This window comes from Natator depressus, chromosome 8, assembly GCF_965152275.1.
Source record: "Natator depressus isolate rNatDep1 chromosome 8, rNatDep2.hap1, whole genome shotgun sequence".
Taxonomy (NCBI): Eukaryota; Metazoa; Chordata; order Testudines; family Cheloniidae; genus Natator; species Natator depressus.
This window is the reverse complement of record NC_134241.1, coordinates 49880332-49902647: the sequence shown is the minus strand read 5'-3', so window position 1 is coordinate 49902647 and position 22316 is coordinate 49880332. Positions and strand designations below refer to the sequence as shown.

General features: G+C 45.2%; 1 protein-coding gene across 1 annotated transcript in view; it reads right to left on the bottom strand.

The window, feature by feature from the left end:
• Positions 1-4295: 4295 nt before the first annotated feature.
• PAPPA2 (pappalysin 2) overlaps positions 4296-22316 on the bottom strand; it is a 168079-nt gene continuing 150058 nt past the window's right edge. The window contains exons 21-22 of the mRNA XM_074962019.1: positions 7237-7335; positions 4296-4801 (exon numbers count right to left, since the gene is read on the bottom strand). Coding sequence (XP_074818120.1) covers positions 4727-4801; positions 7237-7335 — 174 coding nt within the window. The 3' untranslated portion in view covers positions 4296-4726. The remainder of the gene's footprint in view (positions 4802-7236; positions 7336-22316) is intronic.

Sequence of the window (22316 nt, the reverse complement as noted above, 5' to 3'; positions counted from 1 at the left end):
CTGGGTGTTCATCCAAACCCGTGATGCCAAAATTCATTCATTCAGATCAGTGCTGATTCAAAAACAACACCCAGCTAAACTCTGCTCTCAGTGACCCCAGGGCAAGTGCTGCTGAAGCAAGTGGAATTTTGCCACGGTAACTGGGCCTACAGCATTCTAGCTGCAATGACCCCTCTTTGTTGGCATGTCACTGCCCCTGTGGCAAGGATCTGAACTTGGTTTCTGGTCTCACTGCAGTGTTTCCTGCTAGAATTGAGGCCTTGCATAATCACAACACATGAACCAAAGGGATGTGGCAGCTTGAACGCTGAGGAAACATGCAAGCAGCCTCATATGGCACTCTGCCATCAAACCAGAAGGGTGCAGAATGCATGTCCTGCACAACCTTCAAGAGTTTGGGTTCTCATTCTGAGCCAGACTCAGCCTTGGTGTGAGCAGCAGTCATTCCATTGACATCAGTGGAGTTCTGCTCACTTACACCAGGGCTGCATCTCCCCCTTGCTCTTCTTGCATCTTGTTTTGAAGAGGGGACTCGACACTGAGCCGTTGTCAAAGAGGAAGATTCTTATCAGAGGATTCCCCACTTTCTAGCCCCTTCCCCTTATTCTAAAGGCATCAGACATCTAGAAGACTGCATGGGCCCATCAGCACAGCTCCTTATATGGCTGTTGAGTAGGGCTGCTTGGAAAAAAATTCTTTCCTTGCAAAATTTCAACTTTCCAGCAAAAATTCAAAAATCTAAAATTGTTGGCTAAAAACCAGAAAAATTATGATTCAGAAATACCATTGTGGTGCCTCATGGGAGTTGTAGTTCAGGGGCCTCATGCCCCCACACTCTTCTATGGGCTCAGCTCCTGGTCTTCACGGCAGAGGATGTGAGGGGGATTCCCACACCTGAGCCATTCTTTTTAAGTGACACATCTGAGGATCTGTCCCAGATTGAGGTGTCAGTAGAGGAGGTTTTTGGAACAAACTAATAAATTAAACAGTAATAAGTCACCAGGACCAGATGGTATTCACCAAGAGTTCTGAAGGAGCTCAAATATGAAATTGCAGAACTGCTAACTATGATATGTAACCTATCATTCAAATCAGCTTCTCTACCAGACGACTGGAGCATAGTTAATGTGACACCAATTTTTAAAAATGGCTCCAGAGGCGAACCTGGCAATTCCAGACCAGTAAGTCTAACTTCAGTACTAAGCAAATTGGTTGAAACTATAGCAAAGAACAAAATTATCAGACACAGATGAACATGATTTGTTGGGGAAGAGTCAAGATGGCTTTTGTAAAAGGAAATAATACCTCACCAATATATTAGAATTCTTTGGTTGGGGTGGGGTGGGGGGTGTCAACAAATGTTGACAAGGGTGATCCAGTGGATATAGCGTCCTTAGGGGGATGGAACAGCTTTGATATGAGGACAGATTAAAAAGTCAAGGGCTGCTCAGCTTGGAAAAGAGACGACTAAGGGGGGATATGATAGAGGTCTATAAAATCATGAATGGTATGGAGAAAATTAATAAGGAAGTGTTATTTACCCCTTCACATAACACAAGAACCAGTGGTTACCCAATGAAATAAATAGGCAGCATGTTTAAAACAAACAAAAGGAAGTACTTCTTCACACAAAGCACAGTCAACCTATGGAACTCGTTGCCAGGGGATGTTGTGAAGGCCAATAGTATAAGAGGGTTCAAAAAAGAACTAGATAAGTTCATGGAGGATAGGTCCACCAATGACTATTAGCCAAGATGGTCAGGGATGCAATCCCATGCTGTGGGTGTCCTAAGCCTCTGACTGCTAGAAGCTGGGACTGGACGGCAGGGGATGGATCACTCAATAACTGTCCTGTTCTGTTCATTCCCTCTGAAGCATCAGGCATTGGCCACTGTCAGAAGACAGGATACTGGGCTAGATAGACATTGGTCTGACCCAGTATGGCCATTCTTATGTTCTAACCTCCTTCTCCTATGATGCACTACAATCTGCCCTCTTGCTAAGCCACTGTGGTATATCCGAAGAGTCCCTCACCACAGTGCATCATGGGATATGTAGTCCAGCTGGGGGCCTGGCCATGGAGAAGAATGGGGGCATGAGGCACCATAACAGGATTTCCAAATCAAAATTTTTCAGATTTTGGCTGAAAACTGCAAACTTTTTGGTTTTCAGGTGTTCAGTCAAAATTTTCCGCAGAAAGCAGACCCTTTTTGTGAAATATTCTGCTTAGTTAAAACCTCAATTTTTCATCAAATAAGCAATTTCAACAGAAACATTTTGAGAAGCCCTACTGTTGAGTGAAGTGACACACTGACTCGCCTTCCACCTATCCCCTGGAGCTGCGCATGTATTCTGCCCCTCCCAGCTCAGGGAAGGGAGAGAGACCAAGACATGGGACTTGATGTAGGGTCCCACACAGTAGAGCAGGGGGGTTTACCCTTTAGGTCCCCTTTTGACAGGCCTGACAAACAGACCGGCAAGAGCCAAAAATCACAGAAACTGCATGCTGGCCTTTGAAATTCCCTGGTCTCCCTACTGAGTCACTCTCCCTCCACATGCTCCTCAGCCGGAGGAGAGGAGCGTTTCCACATTGAAATGGGCCTGGTCAAGACTGGCTTCACAGCTTGCTCCATTCCTCCAACCGTCCACTGTCAAAGGAAAAACTCTGGCTGGATCTTTCCTCAGCCCTAATCCAACAGCAGAGAGACCCTGAGACAGTCACATTTTCTCTCCCTACTCCTCTTTCCCCATCTTTCTATCCCCTTTCTCTCCTCCCCTCAACCCCTCTTTTCCATTTCTCTTCAATTACCTGCCTCCCTCCCTCTGTAAAGTGATTCCAAAAATCTGTTATGAATTAAAAGGGGGTTCATCGAAACCCCAGATCTGAAAAATCTCAAACACTGGGGGAAATTCACAGCTGGCTCTAAGTCCCAAGTCTGGCATCTGTCTCCAATGAGCTGATTCCAACTCACTTATGTGAACTTCCGGGAAGTCTGGTTCTGGATCCAAATGTTGTTGGTTGGGATCATACTTCATTAGAAACTCATGTGAATTATTTCACTGGTGACCTACAGAAGGGAGAGGTCAGGCTAAGAGATCTCTTGATATTTTATGGTATAAGCTAAGGGCAATGAAGATCAGAAAAATGAACCCCAAGAGGAAAAAAAAAAAGGAAAAGACACAAAAATTCTCCTGGGAAGTGGTTTAAGCTAATGCAGCATCTCCCAAGTGTCCTCTGAGAAGCTGCCAATACCATGTTTGGATCATGGAGATCCCATGACCAGAGAGGAGGTTTTAAGGAGAATGGACCTTATCTTTATGGATGGGATGTTCTTGGTTGTCTGGCTCTTACACTTTCCTTTCCAACTCAGGTCACCAACAACTGAAGGGGGAGAAAGACAATGTGAACAAAGCAGTGACTAGGATGATAACAGTCTGAGACAGCTCATTCGAGAGTATTCTAGAATAATGGCCCTTAGTAGAGTATTCTGGAGTAACAAGCCATACTAGAAAATTCTGGAGTAATGGACCATATGAGAGTATTCTAGAACACCGGAACATACTAGAGTATTCTGGCATAATGAACCACCCTAGAAAATTCTGTAGTAATAGGCCATAGTGAAGTATTCTCAAGTGATAGCACTATAGTATTCAAGAGTAACCATCATGTAGTAACACTATAGTAAGCTGTAGTGTTTGGTAGAGCTATTCAAGAGTATTGTCATATATTCTGAAGGATAACCATATATCAAATACTGTCTTAGGGCCAAATTCTGAATGAAGCTGAGCACATTCAAATCCCATTGAAGTCCCTGGGATTTGTAGGTGCTCAATACTTCTTAGCATTTGCCCCTAATTTTGGGTTACTGGCAAGGCATCTGCTATTAGAATTAAAGGCCCTGCTTGGTGTCGCTCTGTTTCCCTCTCCCTCCCAGCAAATTATGGGAAGTTCACTTCTTTTCCAACCTCCAACCACTTTTTCCAATAGTTGTACTTCACAGCAGCATGGATGTTACAAAGGGTATTCTTTCTCAGCTTAATAAACAGCAAAAAAAATATAATATATATATATATAAATATATATATATATATATATATATAAAAATATATATATATATATATATAAAATTATGTTTAAATATTTGCAGAGAGATCACAACTGCCTCAACCTTGCTAAATGAAGCCTATACAGTAGAGGAAGTAAGTAGTGAGGAAATTCAGAGCAAACACAGACACTCGTAGGTGGCAAACCCTTGATACAGTAACATAAAGTGTCCATGGCAGCTTCTCATCTGTTGGCTCTAGGGCCTGATCCAAAGCTGGCTGAAGTCAATGGAAAGACTCCTCCTTGCTGAGTTCACTGGGCTTTGGCTCAGATCCTGGATCTCGCTTTTGGTTCTGAAAGGGGGTGATAGAAGGGTAGGAGGTGTAACTATGTGTTGAGCAGATTTGTCTTCCCGCTCTCAAGCCACCGTCTTCTCACTTGTTTCCCCACCTCTCCTCATCATGCACATCCCTCCTTTCACACGATGCCTCACAATGCTGGGTGCCTGTGCCCAATTTCATGCAGAGATCGTCCTTATTTTGATTCTGACCCCTTCCCATCTCCTCCTCCCAACTCTCCTCTTTCCTCTCCCAAGCCGCCTTTTACTCTCCCACCGGCCCCGGTTGTTCACATTTATTCCTCTGTTGCTCGCCTCGCCCACAGAAGCCGCTCGTGGTGTCATTACTGATTCTCTTCGGCTGCTGGGTCCCGGCAGGTGCACTCATCTTGGTCACAGTCAGCAGCAAATGGGATCACCTGAGGGGAAGGAAAGAAGTAAATGAGTTTGCAATGTCGCTCACTGGAAAAGGGATCTCAAACCTCATTACAATGAGCCCCTCTGAGGATCAAGAGGGTAGAATAGAAGGACCAATCACTTTTTAATTGGTTCCAATAACTAGGGCTTAACCTAGGGCTTTCACTGTAGTCAACTGGGGTCTTTCCATGACTCATTGAGAGTTGGGTCAGGAATGAAGTTAGGCACGACTGGTCACCCAGATAGCCAGTACAGGAGCCAGCCAAGGTCAGTATGTATCATATCTTCTTATGTATCACAGTAGCACCCAAATGGCTCAATCAGGTTTTGAGCCACATTATACTGGATGCAGCCCATACCTTAAGACATGTTCCATGTCCTTCAGGGGTTGAATGGTGGAGAGTGGGGAGAAGCAGAGGTACTTCTCCAAACTCTACCCACAAAATAAGCTCCTACCATCTGAGAGGCCACAGTGCATGTGTTCATGACCATGCCTGGCATCTGAGTTAACAACCACAGTGTCGAATGAGGCAGTTCCCCTCTCAGTGCTATTGTTTCATGCTGTGTGCAACCTCAGGCAGACGTTTGCATTGGGTTCATGTTGTCAAGGTATATTTTGCAATCATAACAGCTACAGACCATCTTTTTTAAATGAAAGCCGAGAGGCTGAGAACACAGAGGCAGCTTGGGAGAGGTGCTGGTTAGAACTGTTAAAATTTGTATTTTCTGCAAATTTAATGGTATTTTTTCAATTTTTGGGGTGGAATTTTCTCAGTTTTTGACAAAAAACTGAAAGTTGGGGAGGATTGATTTAAAAAAAAAAAGGAGAGAGATTTTTTTTTTTAGCTAAAACAAAAGATTTCCAGGAAAAAAACTGGGGGGTGGTGTGTATGCGGGGGTGAGGGGTAGGGTTAGATCTATGAAGTGATTTGCACTTAGGGGGTCTCTGGACTGACCTGCACCCCCTGCTCTAACCGCACTGAATCCTCCAGCTCTGCCAATGCCCATATATCCCGATTTGCAGTACCCTCTCCTATTCCAGTCCTTGACCTCCCCCAACCAAGTAAGCTTGTTTTGCTGTGTGGCTTAATTGGTAGCAGCAAGACTCCCAGTGTTGCTGCACGCAGCAGTTTGCTATTGGGATCTTCCTGAGCTGGGCTGTAGTAACGCTATAGCAGGGGGCACCACAGGCAAGGGAGTTGACAGATGAGGGTCTTGGAAGCCATTCTTCCTCCTGGAGATCTTCATACAAACCAAACTCGGAGCCGGGAATTCTTTGTTATTTAGAGACGTGTTGGGTTCTTTCAATCTGATCTGATGAAAGGTCTGTGCCAGTTGTTTTGTATTTGAGCCTAACGTCTCGCTCTCCTCCATTTCTGATCATATGAACAAAGCAGGTCAGTGGGTTTTTGTGCTCATGCGAAAAGCTAGTGGGGCTCTGAGGAGATGGAATGAGTCGTTCTTTTCAGTGGTTTGATTTGGCTGCTTTTTGGAGGATTCACAATGGAGCTAGGTAACTGCTACCTCCCCCCCACCGACCCATGCCCTCCACCACATCACCTCTCTCCATCTCCAAGATGCCAACATTATTAGGATCATCAGAGTTTCACTCAGTCCTATCCCTACAATGTATCACCACAATTCTGTAAAATCGCCAAGTGAAATTGTAGGTGCTTTACTCTAGTTATTTTAGCACAACACCCATTTCCTGTCATCAGCTTACACATTAGCAGTTGATTTTCATTTTTTTAATATGTTATGAAAGGACAAATGATTTGAGATCCATAATAAAGGGAAGGAAGAAAAGAACCAGACCCACATATTTTTGGAATGAGAAAGTAACTGTGCCCTAAGGTTTGTTTTATTCTTGGATGTCTTTTGGAAGGAAACATTGTGAAACCAGGGTGTGATGGCAGGGGTAGTAAAGAATGGAGCTAGGGATGGGAGAAAAAGAGGGGCCAGCTTGATTCACAAATCAAAAGAGGCAACTGCTAAATTACCCACAGGCACAGCTTTCTAAGGTGGAATACAAAGGCCAAGTCCAGCATGACTGACTGAAAGAAAGAAACTGGGAGGGATGAAAAAATCACTGCATCACTGAGATGCTGAGTCACGCAACACAGTAATGCCAAATCTTACTGTAGTAACTTGATGCTGTCTGAGTGACGAATTTCCTGAAGGAAAAAGAGTCCCATGGATGTCTCAGAGTTGGATTGAGCATTTAGTCCCATTGGCCCTGACCCCAAGCCCATTTAGGTCAATTACTGACCCCAGTAGGTTCTGGATCAAGCCCCTTGAGGTATGCTTTCCACTTGCATGGGTATCAGCCTGCAGGCTCCGTTCCAAGGTACAGCGAAGCCTGTAACCATTGGCTGCCTTGAGCTCTTATTTTTAACTCAGCCCATTCCCCTCTGCCTCCTGTGGGAAGCTCACTTACCTTCCTAGAGGACAGTGTGGAGGAGCAGCAGTCACCCCCATCGTACTGGCAATACGCCCGGTTATTGATGGTGTCACACCAGCCGTCTGCTTGGAAAGGCTAGAGAGAGAAATGAGTAATTGCTGAGTGGAGACTGGCTAGAATGCTTCATGAATGGAAAACTCCTCCCAAGACCCGCGACTTCAACAAAGCCCTCATGCATCACCATCACTGTCTACGGCCCAACCCTGCCACACTTCCCCACAGCTTTGACAGTGAAAGTGTCCCCAGAAGAGCAGTCTATCAGCTGGCCAGTGTGGGGCTCAGTTCTGAAGGTGGTATAGGCCATGGCTTGAGGAGCAATTCTGTACAGCCATGAAAAGTGAGAGAAGTGTGTTAGAAGGCCACATACCACTGGAGACAGGCCCAAACCAAACACCCTGAAATTCAGGGAAGTTCAAATCCAGAGGTGAGCTTCATAGCCAGCTCTAGCTCTACAATGGACCAAACCAAACCTCAGAATCAAATGCCTCTGAACTTTGGGTGAGTTCAGAACCAGTTCTGAGCTACGTGGGCCTGCTCTTCCACTAAGTTACTCCAGTTCGATGCAGCTCCACTGAAGTCAATGTCACAGTGCAATCAGGGCCCTAGACTGACTGCATACTGGACTGACTCCAAAATCTCCCCAGCCCAGACTTTGAGAAAACTTGGCTTCACATTTGAGCTTTGTGGCTTAGGCTGTACAGCTAAGTATGAGAGAGGCTGTGTAGTTTCTGCCTATTGATCACACAGTCAGAGCTCAGTACAGGACATGGTTCATCTGCCTGGGACTAAGAAAAAGGGCAGGCAAATCCATCCAAGATGCTATAGCTTAGCTCCCAAGTATCCGTAGGAGCACTGGGTAGAGTCACACAGCACAGACCCTGATGATAACCTTATCCAGAGTGCAAAATGCTCCCACCTCTGTGCCAGCCCCACGGCATCTCTGCTGCACAGGAAAAGGGACACGGTCAGGGCCCCAACCTCATCACAACCCTCCTTTGGGGAATCTATCACCATCTTCCACATTAAACTCCTCCAGTTCCTGCCAGATGGGAGCACAAGAACCACAGTCATGCTTGGCCAGTGCACCAAGGGGAGACGAGGTTCTTGTGCCATTTTGCTTCATTTTCCTGCATACCCACAGGGGGCAAGGCAAAATTCAGCCCCTGATTTGTGACTGTGATTCACTGCAGAGGACCCCAGCCTAATGATGACTAGAGAGAGGCGCTGGAAAACTCCCCCGCACACCCGTCTTTACCTTCAGCCAAAACTCAGCCTTTTACACAACAATTTTGTAAAACTTTCTCATTGTTGGGTGTCCTTATAAGAGCTGGGCCAATACTGCAAAACAAGTGCCCAGGAACATTTGCTGGAATTGCTAAACAAATTCACTCCAACCCCCCTTTTGTGTTCATGTTCTGGGAATATTCAAGGCTTTGGGTGGGATCTGCAGAAGAACCTGAGTGATTTAGGAGCACAAGTCCCATTGTTGTGCTCCTAAGTCACCTAAGTGCCTTGGAAAACACCTCTCTTGTCCTACAGTGAGATTTTTTTTCACTGGTGTAGTTAGATTGATGTAGCTACATTGCTACAAACCCCTAGTACAAATGCACTGCATGGATGTAAAAAGTGGCTGGCACTGGTGTAGGTTACCTCAATAGCCACACAGGTACAGGTCACTTTTTACAATAATGCAGCATGTATTCATCTTGGGTTAGCATTGGTGCACCTCTGTCAGTGTAGCTAAAAAAAAATCCCCAGACCAGATAAGCCTCTAGTGAATAAACTTAACTCACAGACAAAAGGGAATTTCAGATTGCATAACTACCCAACAGGGTAGCTCTCTGACTGCAAAGCTTACACTTAAACACACAAGTCAAAATTTGCACCATTGCTGGTTAGTTACATGAATCATATAATCATGGAAGAGAAATACCCAGTCAGGGATCAGAAACAAGGACATGTGACTTGTGTAACTGAACACCATTGCATGAATTTCAAGTATTTGCAATGAACTGTTCGGGAACAAGCTGCAACTGAGAACTATTTACCAGAGAAATTCATGAATAAACTCAAGGAACACATAAATGTGATGTCACACTCTGGTCATAACAGAAAGGAGGCAGCATTCATTGAATAAATTATTAGGAATTAAATATTCACCTGGCTCTAGTCTCCATGCTATTGGGTACTGACCTGCACCAAAAGCCCCTGGAAAGATTATTCCCATCAGGAGTGGGACATATTAGAAACACAGCCAGAAATCCTGATCTTGTCAGATTACCAGTTCCATTTTGCAGAGCAAAGTGGATTTGACGGCCCAAATGGACATCCAGCCTTTTGAGCATCGATCTGAACCAAACTTCCAAACCTCCGAAGTTCACCCCCCATTAGCAGAACCCTCCCCATCTAGCCAAGGCACGCGTTACTGAGAATGAGCAGTAAAACACAATGGCATTATCCCCACAACGGTGGAAGCCAAAACGCAGAACCAGGCACCACAAGTGCCGCAGCTCTCCTGATGGAGAAGCAATGCTGACAGAGGCAACTGTTGTGTATTGTGGACACAGCACAAATTACTGACGTGCATAGACTTGGAACCGTGAGGGCTAACTGACTGTGTATTGCATTAGATGAAAAACATAGAAACCACTATATAATAGCGGATTCAACATAAGCAACTGCTTAAGAAGCTATATCTGCAAATTCACGTAAACAGATTCAACACTCTGCTCAAACCATTCCCTACATCACCTCTATCCTGCTCCCTGAAATGAAATGAGCACATCAACTTCAGAAGTACTTGGGGGTGTGTGGGGGGGGGCGGGGGAGAACAAGGTCCAGTTACAAGTCAAGGCTTTCAGGTGGCTTGCATTTTCTTTCTGGATAGCATCTGCCAACATTTTGAGCACTCCCTTGAGGAAGCAGTGTGTTTCCAGCAATGTCTGACTCAGATGTTCCCTTGGACGATGCCGGTCATTCAGCGCAGCTGCTTTTAGGCATAATGTTATTGGTGGTTGTGTCAAACTAGGGCACCGATGTTGGAACAACTGGCAGTTCTCCAAATTTTGCCTCTTTTGTCAGCCACGGAATCACACCCAAATCTCGCAACTGGTCAGTGTGGTGGCACCAAAACATATTGGGTGCCACTTGTACGATGTAGGACAAAGGACCTGTTTGTGCACTAACAATTGCTGCAAGCCATGTACTGTGTCCCCGATAATAACGCGCCAGAACAGTTTGACCCACTTGTAGCTGAAGGGGTGGACTGGTCCTTCACCATCGCTTGACTTATTAGATGATTTCTAACTTGTAGATGTAGCTCTGGCGTTAATAAGTCCAAAGGTGACCTGAGATTTTGGCCAATAAACAGCATTACAGGTGTTTGGTTCGTTGTGGTACGTTCTGTGTTTCGATATGCTAGCAAGAAGCATGACAGCTTCGGTTGTAATGACCACTTATCTGTCATGGATTGCAGGGTTTGCTTAAAAGTTTGTACTAACCTTTCAACAAAGCCATTTATGTTCGGGTGATATGGTTTTTCTTCATGTCTCGCTGAAACTCTTCTGAACTAAACTGAGGACCGTTGTCACTCACAGCTTGCTCTGGCAGTCCAGTTCTTGCAAAGAAACTTGGAAGTTTTTCTCCTGTTTGTACAGCTGTGGTGGTTTTCATGAAAAAAAAAAACCCAAAACAACTTCTGGCCATTTGGAATGGGCATTCACCACTATTAGATACATCATTCCTAAAAATGTTTCTGCACAATCAATATGCAGACATGGCCAGAGAGCTGATGGCCATTCCCAGGGGTGTAATGGCGCTGGTTTAGGCATGCGCTATTCATGTTGGCATCACGAACATTCCCTGAGCGAGCTGCTGTATTCGTTGGTCAATGCCTGGCCACCATACAAAACTTCTGGTGAGTCCCTTCATTTTTACTAGCCCTACATGTCCTGTATGGAGCTCTTCTAATATTTTTGCACATAGTTTACTAGGTGTGACAACACGAATTCCGCATATGACACTCCCTTGATGTATGGTAAGGTCACCTTTGTGTGTGTAAAAGGGTGCCAGATTAGGGATATCAGTCTATTTCCGGCTTCATAAACCTCAGCTAGTGTGGGATTCCTCCTGGTTTCTTGCTTGATCAAACTACAAGTGGCAGAAACTCCTTCCCTCAGATGTAGGATTGCTACTAGGGATTGGTGGTCCGTGTCAAGGGTGAATTTTCTCCTATATAGATACTGGGTGAATTTCTTCACACCCCATACCAGACTTAAAGCCTCCTTGTCTATTTGTGCATAGTTAGGTTCTGCCATTGTGAGCGATCTTGAAGCAAATGCTGTGGGTATCTCACTGACACCTGGCATTCTGAGCCATATAATTACTCCAATTCCACATGGGGAAGCGTCACATGCTAACTTAATAGGCAAGGATGGGTTAAAGTGCACTGTCTGATGTGACCAATTGTTTTGCTTCCAGGATAATGTTTTGACACTCAGCTGACCAAACCCACTTTTGACCAGTCTTCAGTAACCAGTTCAGTGGATGCAATATGGTTGCTGGGTTTGGTGCAAATCGGCTATAGTAGTTGATAAATCTCAGAAATGATCTAAGATGTGACACATCCTTTGGCGGTGGAGCTTTAATCTTCTCCTGAGATTTATGTAGGCCCTGCACATCAATAATGTGCCCACAATAAGCCATTGAGTCCTTGAAAAATTCACATTTTATGCAATTAGCTCATAACCCATATTCTCCTAGACATTTTAATACCCTTTTCAGGGTTTCCAGATGTTCATCATCACTTCCACCAGTCACAGTAATGTCATCCAAATAACATTGTGTTCTCAGGACACCTTGCAAAACTTGGTCCATTGCCCGTTGCCATATAGCAGGAACTAAAGCAATACCAAACACTAGCCAGTTATGCTGGTACAGACCCTTTTGTGTGCTGATTGTGAGGTATGCCTTAGACTCTTCCTCAACTTCCATCTGTATGTAGGCCTGTGACAAATCGGTTTTGCTGAATTGTTGTCCCCCTGCCAGTGTAGCAAAAATATCGAGGCGGGGGTATTTTTCAACTTTCAGTACAAGGTTTATGGTGTTCTTAAACACTCCACACACCCTTTCTGCACCATTTTTTTTTTACAATTGGAATGATAGGAGTTCCCCACTCACTCTTGGCCACTTCTGAAAGTACGCCCTCCCTTTCCAGACGTTCCAATTCAGCGTCTACCTTCGAGTGGATACGGTAAGGGACAGGTTGAGCTTTGTGAAACTTGGGCAGTGCTTTCTCCTGTAGGATTATTTCAGCCTTCATGTGTTTTAGAGTTCCTATGCCCTCCTTGAATATTCCCAAGGCCTATTCAGTATCCCTTCCAGCTGCTGTTCGGCTGTTTTAGTGGAGTCTGCTGAAAGTGACTGCAGCATCTTTACAGATATCCACTCCAGAGGATCCTTACATAACCATTCATGGCTCCACAAGGCCAGCCTCCCTTTCTCAACGACATATAAGGTCTAATAACAATAAGCAGTGTTTATACTCCACAGTCACATGCATCACTCCAATTGGCACTGTATTTCCTTCTGTATAACTTTTTAGTAACATTGGTGTCTTCCTCAGTTTGTATTTTTAAAAGTTTTCTCATCTTCTGAATGTGAGATAACAGACACTGCAGAGATGGTGTCCTATTCTATTTTAAGTGTTTTTCCCTGCCACCTGGGGTGTCAACCAGATTGCTGCCTTGTCATTTTTGCTCACACTATATATACTGAGGCTGGCTACTCCACTCTCCCAGTATGTATCACTACTGCCTCTGTCTACAGAATGTACATTGATATTCCTTTTTCTATACGCTGTGTTAGTCTCTTCCTTATTTCTCTTAGTGTGACAAACTGCGTGGCTATGACTTTTTTTTATTACAGCTTCTGCAGTAGGCAGTCTATAAATTGGCAGTCAGAAGGAGCATGGAACCTTTTTCCACATTGATGATGTGTCTGTCTGCTGAGTGGACTGGTTCTTGCCTTGGGTTACAGATAGTTTATGCTTTCCTACTTCTGTTTGAGGGCTGCTATGCAATTCTGTTGCATCCCTTGCAACAGTTTTCATTGCTACTCCAATTTCTACTGAGTGTTTAGAGGTGTTTCTACAGTTCAGAGCCTCTTCTGTATGCTTTCATTAAGCAGTCCACACACAATTCTGTCTCTTAGGGCCTCGTTAAGCCACAGTGTTCTGATAATTTTTTTAACTTTGTTGCAAAGGAGGAAATAGATTAATCTTCAAGCTGATTCTGTTTATGAAACCTGAACCATTCTCCTATACTCAGGGACTTGGATGACAAGTGCCTTTGAACTATTTGCACTCTCTCCTTAAAGGTTTTGCTGGATGGCTTCTCTGGGACATCAGACTGCGTACTAAACTCTATGTTTTTCCTCCCATTACACTCAGAAATGCTACTACATGTTTTTTCTGGGGGAATCTCATTTACTTCAAAATACTGCTCCAGCCTCTCTCTACATGTAGGCCAGCCCTTCATGGCATTGACGAAGGCCTCCGTTTTTCCGATATAGCTTGACATTTCAACTTGCTGCTGTTAGTTTATTTGTTCCGAGTATTGCCGATTGTAGCAGACTCCTCTTCCCCCACAGGGACTGCACGTTACATCACAGACTGTTTTGCTACTCTGATGCATAGCAGGTCCTTGAAATCCTCATTGTCAACTGTTGTGTATTGTGAACCTGGCACAAATTCCTGATTATAAACACAGACATGCACAGGCAGCTGAAGTCTTCATGGTGACTGACTCTGTATTGCATAGAGACAGAGGAAAACATAGTAACCCCTACAGAACAGTGGATTCAACATAAGCAACTGCTTAAGAAACTATACCTGCAAAGTCACATACATAGATTCAACATTCTGCCTAATACATTCCAATACATCATAATAACCATCAGCCGCAGCTGGGCCAAATGATAACAGCTCGCGTTGCCATCAGTGGTCTCCATCTGCCTATTTTTGTCCTCACACCTTGATAGGAACAGAACCTGGGAATGGGCCTGTGATGGAGTCTACTCCCTACATTGGCCCCAAAAGAGTTGAATTAGGCCAGGTGGGCCCAATCAACCAATTAAGCTGCAAAGGGGGGGAGATTTAGGCTGTGAGGAGGGTGCTCATTAGAAGGAAGCACCCTGTGAGGGAATGGGCAGGGCTTCTATAAAGCCAGGCAGCTCTGTGTTTTCCCCTTCCGAGGGAGTCTCTCCACAAGCAATGACAGGCAGTCCTCATGCCCGCTGCTCTATGTCGTTCCCACAGTGACTCAGGCTGTCTTCCCATTCACTGCCCCAGCAGCACTACTCTGCAGTGGCTGGTAGGGGAATCCAGCCTGCCCTCTACTCTGGGTTCCAGTCCAGGGCCCTATAGCAAGCAGTGATGGTCTCCATCTACACCAACCTTACTGCTGTCATCCCGGACAACTTCCTACTGTACTTCTGCAAGCTTTTGACTCTTCAGCCTTCCTAGTCAGACCCCTCTTTCTTAGGCCTACTAGGTAAACCCCTCTCAGGGGTTCCTAGTCCCCCCTCCCCCTGTTCCTTCTCAGGGACAGAGACTGCAGGAGCAGGAGGAAAACTGCATGTTGGAAGACCTGAAGGGGGCACTCAACTGGGTGGAGCTAATCCCCAGAATGAGGAATCTCCCAGTGGGGAGTAGAGCACCACGTGACAGACCCAAGACAAACCAGATGTAATTTTGCCACAAAAGGGAGGATGAAGTGAGAGCTAGGACAGGTGGAAAAATCAATGAATCAGTGGACTAATGCTCCACTCCCATTATCAGTAGCACCTGCAGTACCTAACCAAGCTCAGGGACCTAGCAGACAAACACAGAGTAAGAGCCAGCCCCTGCCTTCAAAAGCCTATACTCTACATACACCAGATAGATACAGGGTGGGAGAAAGGAGATATGTTACAGTTGAGAAATCGAAGCACAGAGAAGTGAAGTGACTGACCCAAGGTCACCCAGTATCTGTGGCAGAGCTGGGAACTGAGCCCATCTCCCCGAGTCCCAGTCCAGCGCCTTAACCACACGTTCCATACGGTCTCTTGTTACATAGGCATGGTTGACAGCTTCGGGCTGGTATTACCCTGCACCTCAACTGCCTATTTATATTTGCCCCTCCTCCTACCCCCTGACCCTACAGCATGGGACCCAAGAACAATAATAGTAACAACGTGTATTTACCTAATACCTTTCATTCCTGGAAGCAAATCAATTTACCAAGTTTTCATACAGTGCATACACACCCATCACTGAAATGCAGACGCCTCTGGAATAGAAGGCAAAAGCTGTTTAATAATACTTAGCCCTTATACTGTGCTTCGCAGTCCTCCATTTATCCCCTCAACATAGGGAAACTGAGGATGAAACATGGGGTGACTTGCTCAAGGCCACACAGCTGGTTGTTGTCAGAGTCAGGATTGGCAGTCAGGGCTCCTGAGCGTTAGGATCCATTGCCCGGGTTTAACAGTAATGCCACACAACTGTTTAGGGCAGGAAATGAAGAACACTGTATCCAGCTAAAACTGACGGGGGAATAGCCAGCCAGCCTGTAATTACCCAAACTGGAATATGAGCAGGCAGCAGGGTTTATACTCGTACACTTGTGAAAAGTTCCAAGGGGTCTTAACTGACTGTGGGTGAGGACATCAGTCCTCTGTCCCATTTGAGAAAGGGCACCATGTGCATTAGCACCATGCTTGGGCCCTGCCTCAGAGTGAAGAGTGCCATCTACTGCATCACCCTAGCGCAGCACCCAGGGAAGGGTGTGATGGGGGGGTCTGAATTCTTTTGCACGATTCCATGCTGTAGTTTTTCCTTCGACTCTGCTCCACATGTCATGAGTCACTGGAAAAACAAAAATCTATTTCTTATTTAGTTTCCATGTAATTATTGCAAAGAATTGCCTGTCTCAGATGCATGGGTCTCAATGATTTCCAGATCATTTCTCATGTGCAGTGTCTAGTTATGGTGGAAGGGGATGAAGAGGGGATTTTTTTTTCTTTCTCTGTATACCTACTAGAACTAATTGCTCCTTCCCTCCCGCACAAAAGTCCCCACCCTAAACAAATACAGGCTCCTATGGTAACATCTGTTGGGGAAACTTTGACAGCTCATGCACAAAATTACATTGGAAAAACATACAAAAGGAAAATAAAAATGACTGATTGAATGGAAGGCTTGAAAGAGCTAGAAGCCCAGTTCTGTGACCTGTGTTTCAGTGAGTGAAAGGTGTCCAAGCTCTGACCAGATACTGAAAATCCATTCTGTCCCTGTCTCGTTAATAAAACGCATTACCTTGGTCTTTACCATGAGATGCACAACCACAGTTCTCCTGCCGACTTGTGTTCATTAAGAGGCTTTTTGAAAGAGCAGATGTGCTAACCTCAGAGGTCTGGACCAAATTTCAAATCAACTCATTACATTTTTCCTACTTCCGACTGTAGTTTGACTGGAGAGGGTGGGCTGGCCCTCAGCTGGTGAAACTTGGATTAGCACCATTGACTTCTACAGGGCAATGCTGAGGTACACACGCTGAGCATCTGACCCACTATTCTTTTTCACATCCCATCCTAAAGCGTTGTCTAGCACAGCTGTTTGCAACCCCACAGCTGTTGTCTTTTGCCTCAGACGTGGCTGCACCTCAACGATCTTTACAGTCACTGGACACTACATCTTGTAAGATATTTGAATAGTCTTGAGAGCATATCAGTTCACAGGAGGTCAGGATGCAGTGTAATGTGTCTATCCCTCTATGGTATCCCATGGCCCCCTTTGCCCTAGCATCTGAGCACCTCACAATCTTTAATGCACTTATCCTCACAACACCCCCATGAGGCAAGGCAGTGCAATTATCAAACTGAGGCAAAGAGAGACTAAGGGACTTGTCCAAGGCCACACAGGAAGTCTGTGGCACAGCAAGGAATCAAATTGAGGTCTCCCATGTACCAGACTAGTGTCTTAACTACTGACGATCTTTCCTACTTTTGGTCCTGATGCTGCATAATGAGGCGACTTTGCAATGTTGCAATATCAAAATGCATCAAATTGCATTGCAACATCAAGAAGCAACCGCAGGGTTACTCTATCCTACAAAACAGCCACAAATCAGTGCCTGACTTGATAGATGAGATGGGGTGCGCGAGTTCTGTTACAACACAGACCTGAAGCAAATCAAGACAATTGGCCAAAGCTGGACCTGGAGTAAGTCGGTGCGACTCTTGTTAACTTTTATATGGAGATAAATTGAAGCTGGTTGTTTTTGCTTCTAAAGAGACTGCATCTGGTTTCAATCTTCATAAGTGAAAAGAGGAACAGAACTGTTTAGATCTGCAATGTATCGGCCCCTACACCTACCAGTTATGATTGTGGGCCTCATTTTCCACTTATTCACACCTGTGCAAAGTGAGTGCAAAACCTCCTTGGCACTGGTGTAAATAGTCATGCAAATCAGGCGCTGACTATAGATGTAAAAAGGAAAATAAGGACAACCCAGGGAATTACAGACCAGTCAGCTTAACTTCTGTACCTGGAAAGATAATGGAGCAAATAAGCAATCAGTTTGCAAACATCTAGAAGATAATAAGGTGATAAGTAACAGTCAGCATGGATTTGTCAAAAACAAATCGTGTCAAACCAACCTGATAGCTTTCTTTGACAGGGTAACAAGCCTTGTGGATGGGAGGGAAGCGGTAAACATGGTATGTCTTGATTTTAGCAAAGCTTTCGATACTGTCCTGCATGACCTTCTCATAAATAAACTAGGGAAATGCAACCTACATGGAGCTACATAAGGTGGGTCCAAAACTGGTTGGAAAACATTCCCAAAGAGTAGTTATTAGTGGTTCACAGTCATGCTGGAAGGGCATAACGAGTGGGGTCCCACAGGGATCGGTTCTAGGTCCGGTTCTGTTGAAGATCTTCATCAATGATTTAGATAATGGCATACAGAGTACACTTACAAGTGCTTTGGAGGATAAGATTAAAATTCAAAATGATCTGGAAAAACTGGAGAAATGGTCTGAAGTAAATAGGATGAAATCCAATAAGGAGAAATACAAAGTACTCCATTTAGGAAGGAACAATCAAAATTGCACACATCAAAATGGGAAATGACTGCCTAGGAAGGAGTACTGCGGAAAGGGATCTGAGGATCATAGTGGACCACAAGCTAAATATGAGTCAACAGTGTAATGCTGTTGCAAAAAAAGGGAACATCATTCTGGGATGTATTAGCAGGAGTGTTGTAAGCAAGACATGAGAAGTAATTCTTCTGATCTACTCTGGTCTTTTAAGTCTCAACTTGAATATTGTGTCCAGTTCTGGGCACCACATTTCAGGAAGGATGTGGACAAATTGAAGAGAGTCCAGACAAGTGTAACAAAAATGATTAAAGGTCTAGAAAACATGACCTATGAGGGAAGATTGAAAACACTGGGTTTGTTTAGTCTGGAAAAGACAAGACAGAGGGGACATAACAGTTTTCAAGTATGTAAAAGGTTGTTGCAAGAAGGAAGAAGAAAAATTGTTTTTCTTAACCGCTGAGGATAGGACAAGAAGCAATGGGCTTAAATTGCAGAAAGGGAGGTTTAGGTTGGCCATTAAGAAAAACTTCCTGTCAGGGTGGTTAAGCACTGGAATAAATTGTCTAGGGAGATTGTGGTATCTCCATCATTAGAGATTTATAAGAGCAGGTTAGACAAACACCTATCAGGAATGGTCTAGATAATTAGTCCTGCCACGAGTGCAGGGGACTGGACTAGATGACCTCTCGAGGTCCCTTCCAGTCCTATGATTCTATGTGTGAAGATAGGAGGTTCTAGTACAGGGGTGGGCAAACTGCGGCCGTGGGCCGCATCCGGCCCACCAGCCATTTTAATCTGGCCCTCAAGCTCCCGCTGGGGAGCGGGGTCTGGGGCTTGTCCCACTCCGGCGATCCAGCTGGGGAGCAGGGTCGGTGGCCACTCCACGCGGCTCCCGGATGCAGCAACATGCCCCCCCTTTGGCTCCAGGGAGCTCCACCCCGCATGCTGCCCCCACCCCAAGTGCTGCCCCCGCAGCTCCTATTGGCTGGGAACTGTGGCCAATGGGAGCTGCAGGGGCGGCGCCTCCGGACGGGACAGCATGCAGCAGAGCCACCTGGCCATACCTCCTCATAGGAGCCGGAGGGGGGGACATGCCGCTGCTTCCAGTAAGTGCCCCCCGGAGCCTGCACCCCTGACCCACCTACCGGGTCCCAACCTCTTGCCCCAGCCCTGATCCCCCTCCTGCCCTCCGAATCCCTTGGTCCCAGCCCGGAGCACCCTCCTGCACCCCAAACCCATCATCCCCAGCCCCACCTCAGAGCCTGCACCTCCAGCCAAAGCCCTCACCTCCCCATGACCAACCTCCCTACTCCAGCTTTGATTCTCCTCCCATCCTCCAAACCCCTCGATCCCAGCCTGAAGCACCCTCCTACACCCCAAACCTCTCATCCCCAGGCCCACCCCGAAGCCCATACCCCCAGCCAGAGCTCTCACTCCCTATAGAATCATAGAATATCAGGGTTGGAAGGGACCTCAGGAGGTCATCTAGTCCAACCCCCTGCTCAAAGCAGGGCCAATCCCCAATTAAATCATCCCAGCCAGGGCTTTGTCAAGCCTGACCTTAAAAACTTCTAAGGAAGGAGATTCCACCACCTCCCTAGGTAACACATTCCAGTGTTTCACCACCCTCCTAGTGAAAAAGTTTTTCCTAATATCCAACCTAAATCTCCCCCACTGCAACTTGAGACCATTACTCCTTGTTCTGCATCTGCTACCACTGAGAACAGTCTAGAGCCATCCTTTTTGGAACCCCCTTTCAGGTAGTTGAAAGCAGCTATCAAATCCCCCCTCATTCTTCTCTTCCCTCCCACACCCCAACACCAATTTTGTGAGCATTCATGGCCTGCCATACAATTTCTATACCCAGATGTGGTCCTCGGGTCAAAAAGTTTGTCCACCCCTGTTCTAGTACAATTTCTCGGCTAGTGCAGGGTGTGGGTATGTGAGAAAGACAGACAGACACATACACACGCAAGCTACTTTTGACTCTAATTTAGGATTCATGGGCAGCAAATAGAAAGTTTTATAAAGGAAGGTTTATGCACATCAGCTATTAATAGGAATGTAAAAATTTCAGTGAAAACAGCTTCTTTGGATTTAAGCAATGGAAGAAGAGATGGATCCCCAAGTACAACAACAGTGGGCTAGTGCATGTGAACCAGTGAAAATGACTAGATGGGTTTCATTGTCCAGAGCTAGAGACATTCAGAAAGGAAATGAACTACATAGACGGGGAAAACGAATTAGATATTTATGCTGGCTACATTGGCCATGTGAAGCTTAAGCTGGATTGGTGGCTGCTTTGCTTTGGCAGAGCAGAGCAAATGAGCTGGGCTGTTTCAGTAAATCTCACCCTCCTTTGTCTGCCCTGTCTATGTACACTGTATGTTCTTTGGGGCAAGGACTGTCTCTCATTGTGTGTTTGTACTGTGCCTAGTACAACAGGGCCCTGATCTTACTCAGGATCTCTAGCTGTTACAGTAATCAATAATAATGATGATAATATATTAAATGTCTGAATATGTAAATAGCCTTAACAACAACAGAATAGGGAAGAGTTAAAAATAAAATTTTAAAAAATCAGGAAAGAAGGAAACCAGGAAAGGGCTGTTACAAATCTCATGCTGTGCCCCAACCCACTCTTTGTGTGTTTGTACATTGTCTATTTAGATAATAAAATCTACTGAACAGGGGCACTTCAGAGGGCTTTGTTGTACAGTTTCACCCTATGCAGAGAGATGCCCTGTGGGGAAGAATGTCTTCTGCAACACATACTTTCCAGTCCACTACTTCTGCAGATTCTTGAGATCCATTGCAGAGCTTATTGGCTGTGAGTTGGCTCCCTTCCCAGGTGGACAGAGCCTGCTATACACTTTAGAGACATGTCTAAAATGCATGCTCATCCTGGGTCCAATCTATTTCCCACTGAAATTGATGGGGGTCTTTCCACCAACATCAGGGGCAGTTGGATCAGGATTCAGATCAGTCCTACAAGACCTTATGATGGGCTGAGTTACATGAGAAAGTGACACACACACACACACACACACACAGAGTGACAGAGAAGATAAACAAGGCAGATGAATATAGATGATGGATCCCTGGAATGCACTTGAATGTGAAAAATAAATTATGAATATCATAAATATCAGTGTGTTTGGAGCTCTGCCATGGCCATTTTGATGAAACTGATTTCTTAGGCAAGTAGGACTTGCCATAACAGAACAGATCTGTAGTCCATCTAGTTCCAGGATCTAGCCTCTGGCAGTGGCATATACCAGATGCTTCAGGGGAAGGTGATAAAAAGAAGTACACAGTGCACCTGGCCAATTATGTAATACTACCCCAGAAGGACGGGTGAATTTCTTCCTAACCCCAGCTGCTGATTCACTTCTGCACTGTAGAATGGGGACTGAAAGTGCCTGTGATCTCTATCCTATTCTACTAGAGGAATTCCAGATTCCTACCCCGTTGGAATGATTCCAGATTTATACCAGTGTAACTGACAGCAACTTAATGATACTGCATGAATCAAATCCTTTTAAAGGTCCTACTAAGGAATTTGCTTCAATATCCTACCTTAGAAAATTGGGTAAAAGTGGCAGGAGTTTGTATATTCTTGCACACTCACTCTTTGACAATTCCATTTTGTGCCTTTGGTTTTGCACATGCAAAACCCTGGACATGCCTGCGCAAATCATTTGCCCATGCAAATTGGATAGTTAGGCAAGAGAGCTAATGATTATTGTGTGTCATACTCCTTGTACGCTATACATTCCAAACCAGTATCAGAGACAGATTACTAGGCAGTAAAAGACTGAGAAATATATTACGAGGATGGAGAGAAAACTCAACAGTCCACAAGCCACATTTCGGGATTGAAGAGTGGCCAGAGAGAAAGTGGAGCTGCCATG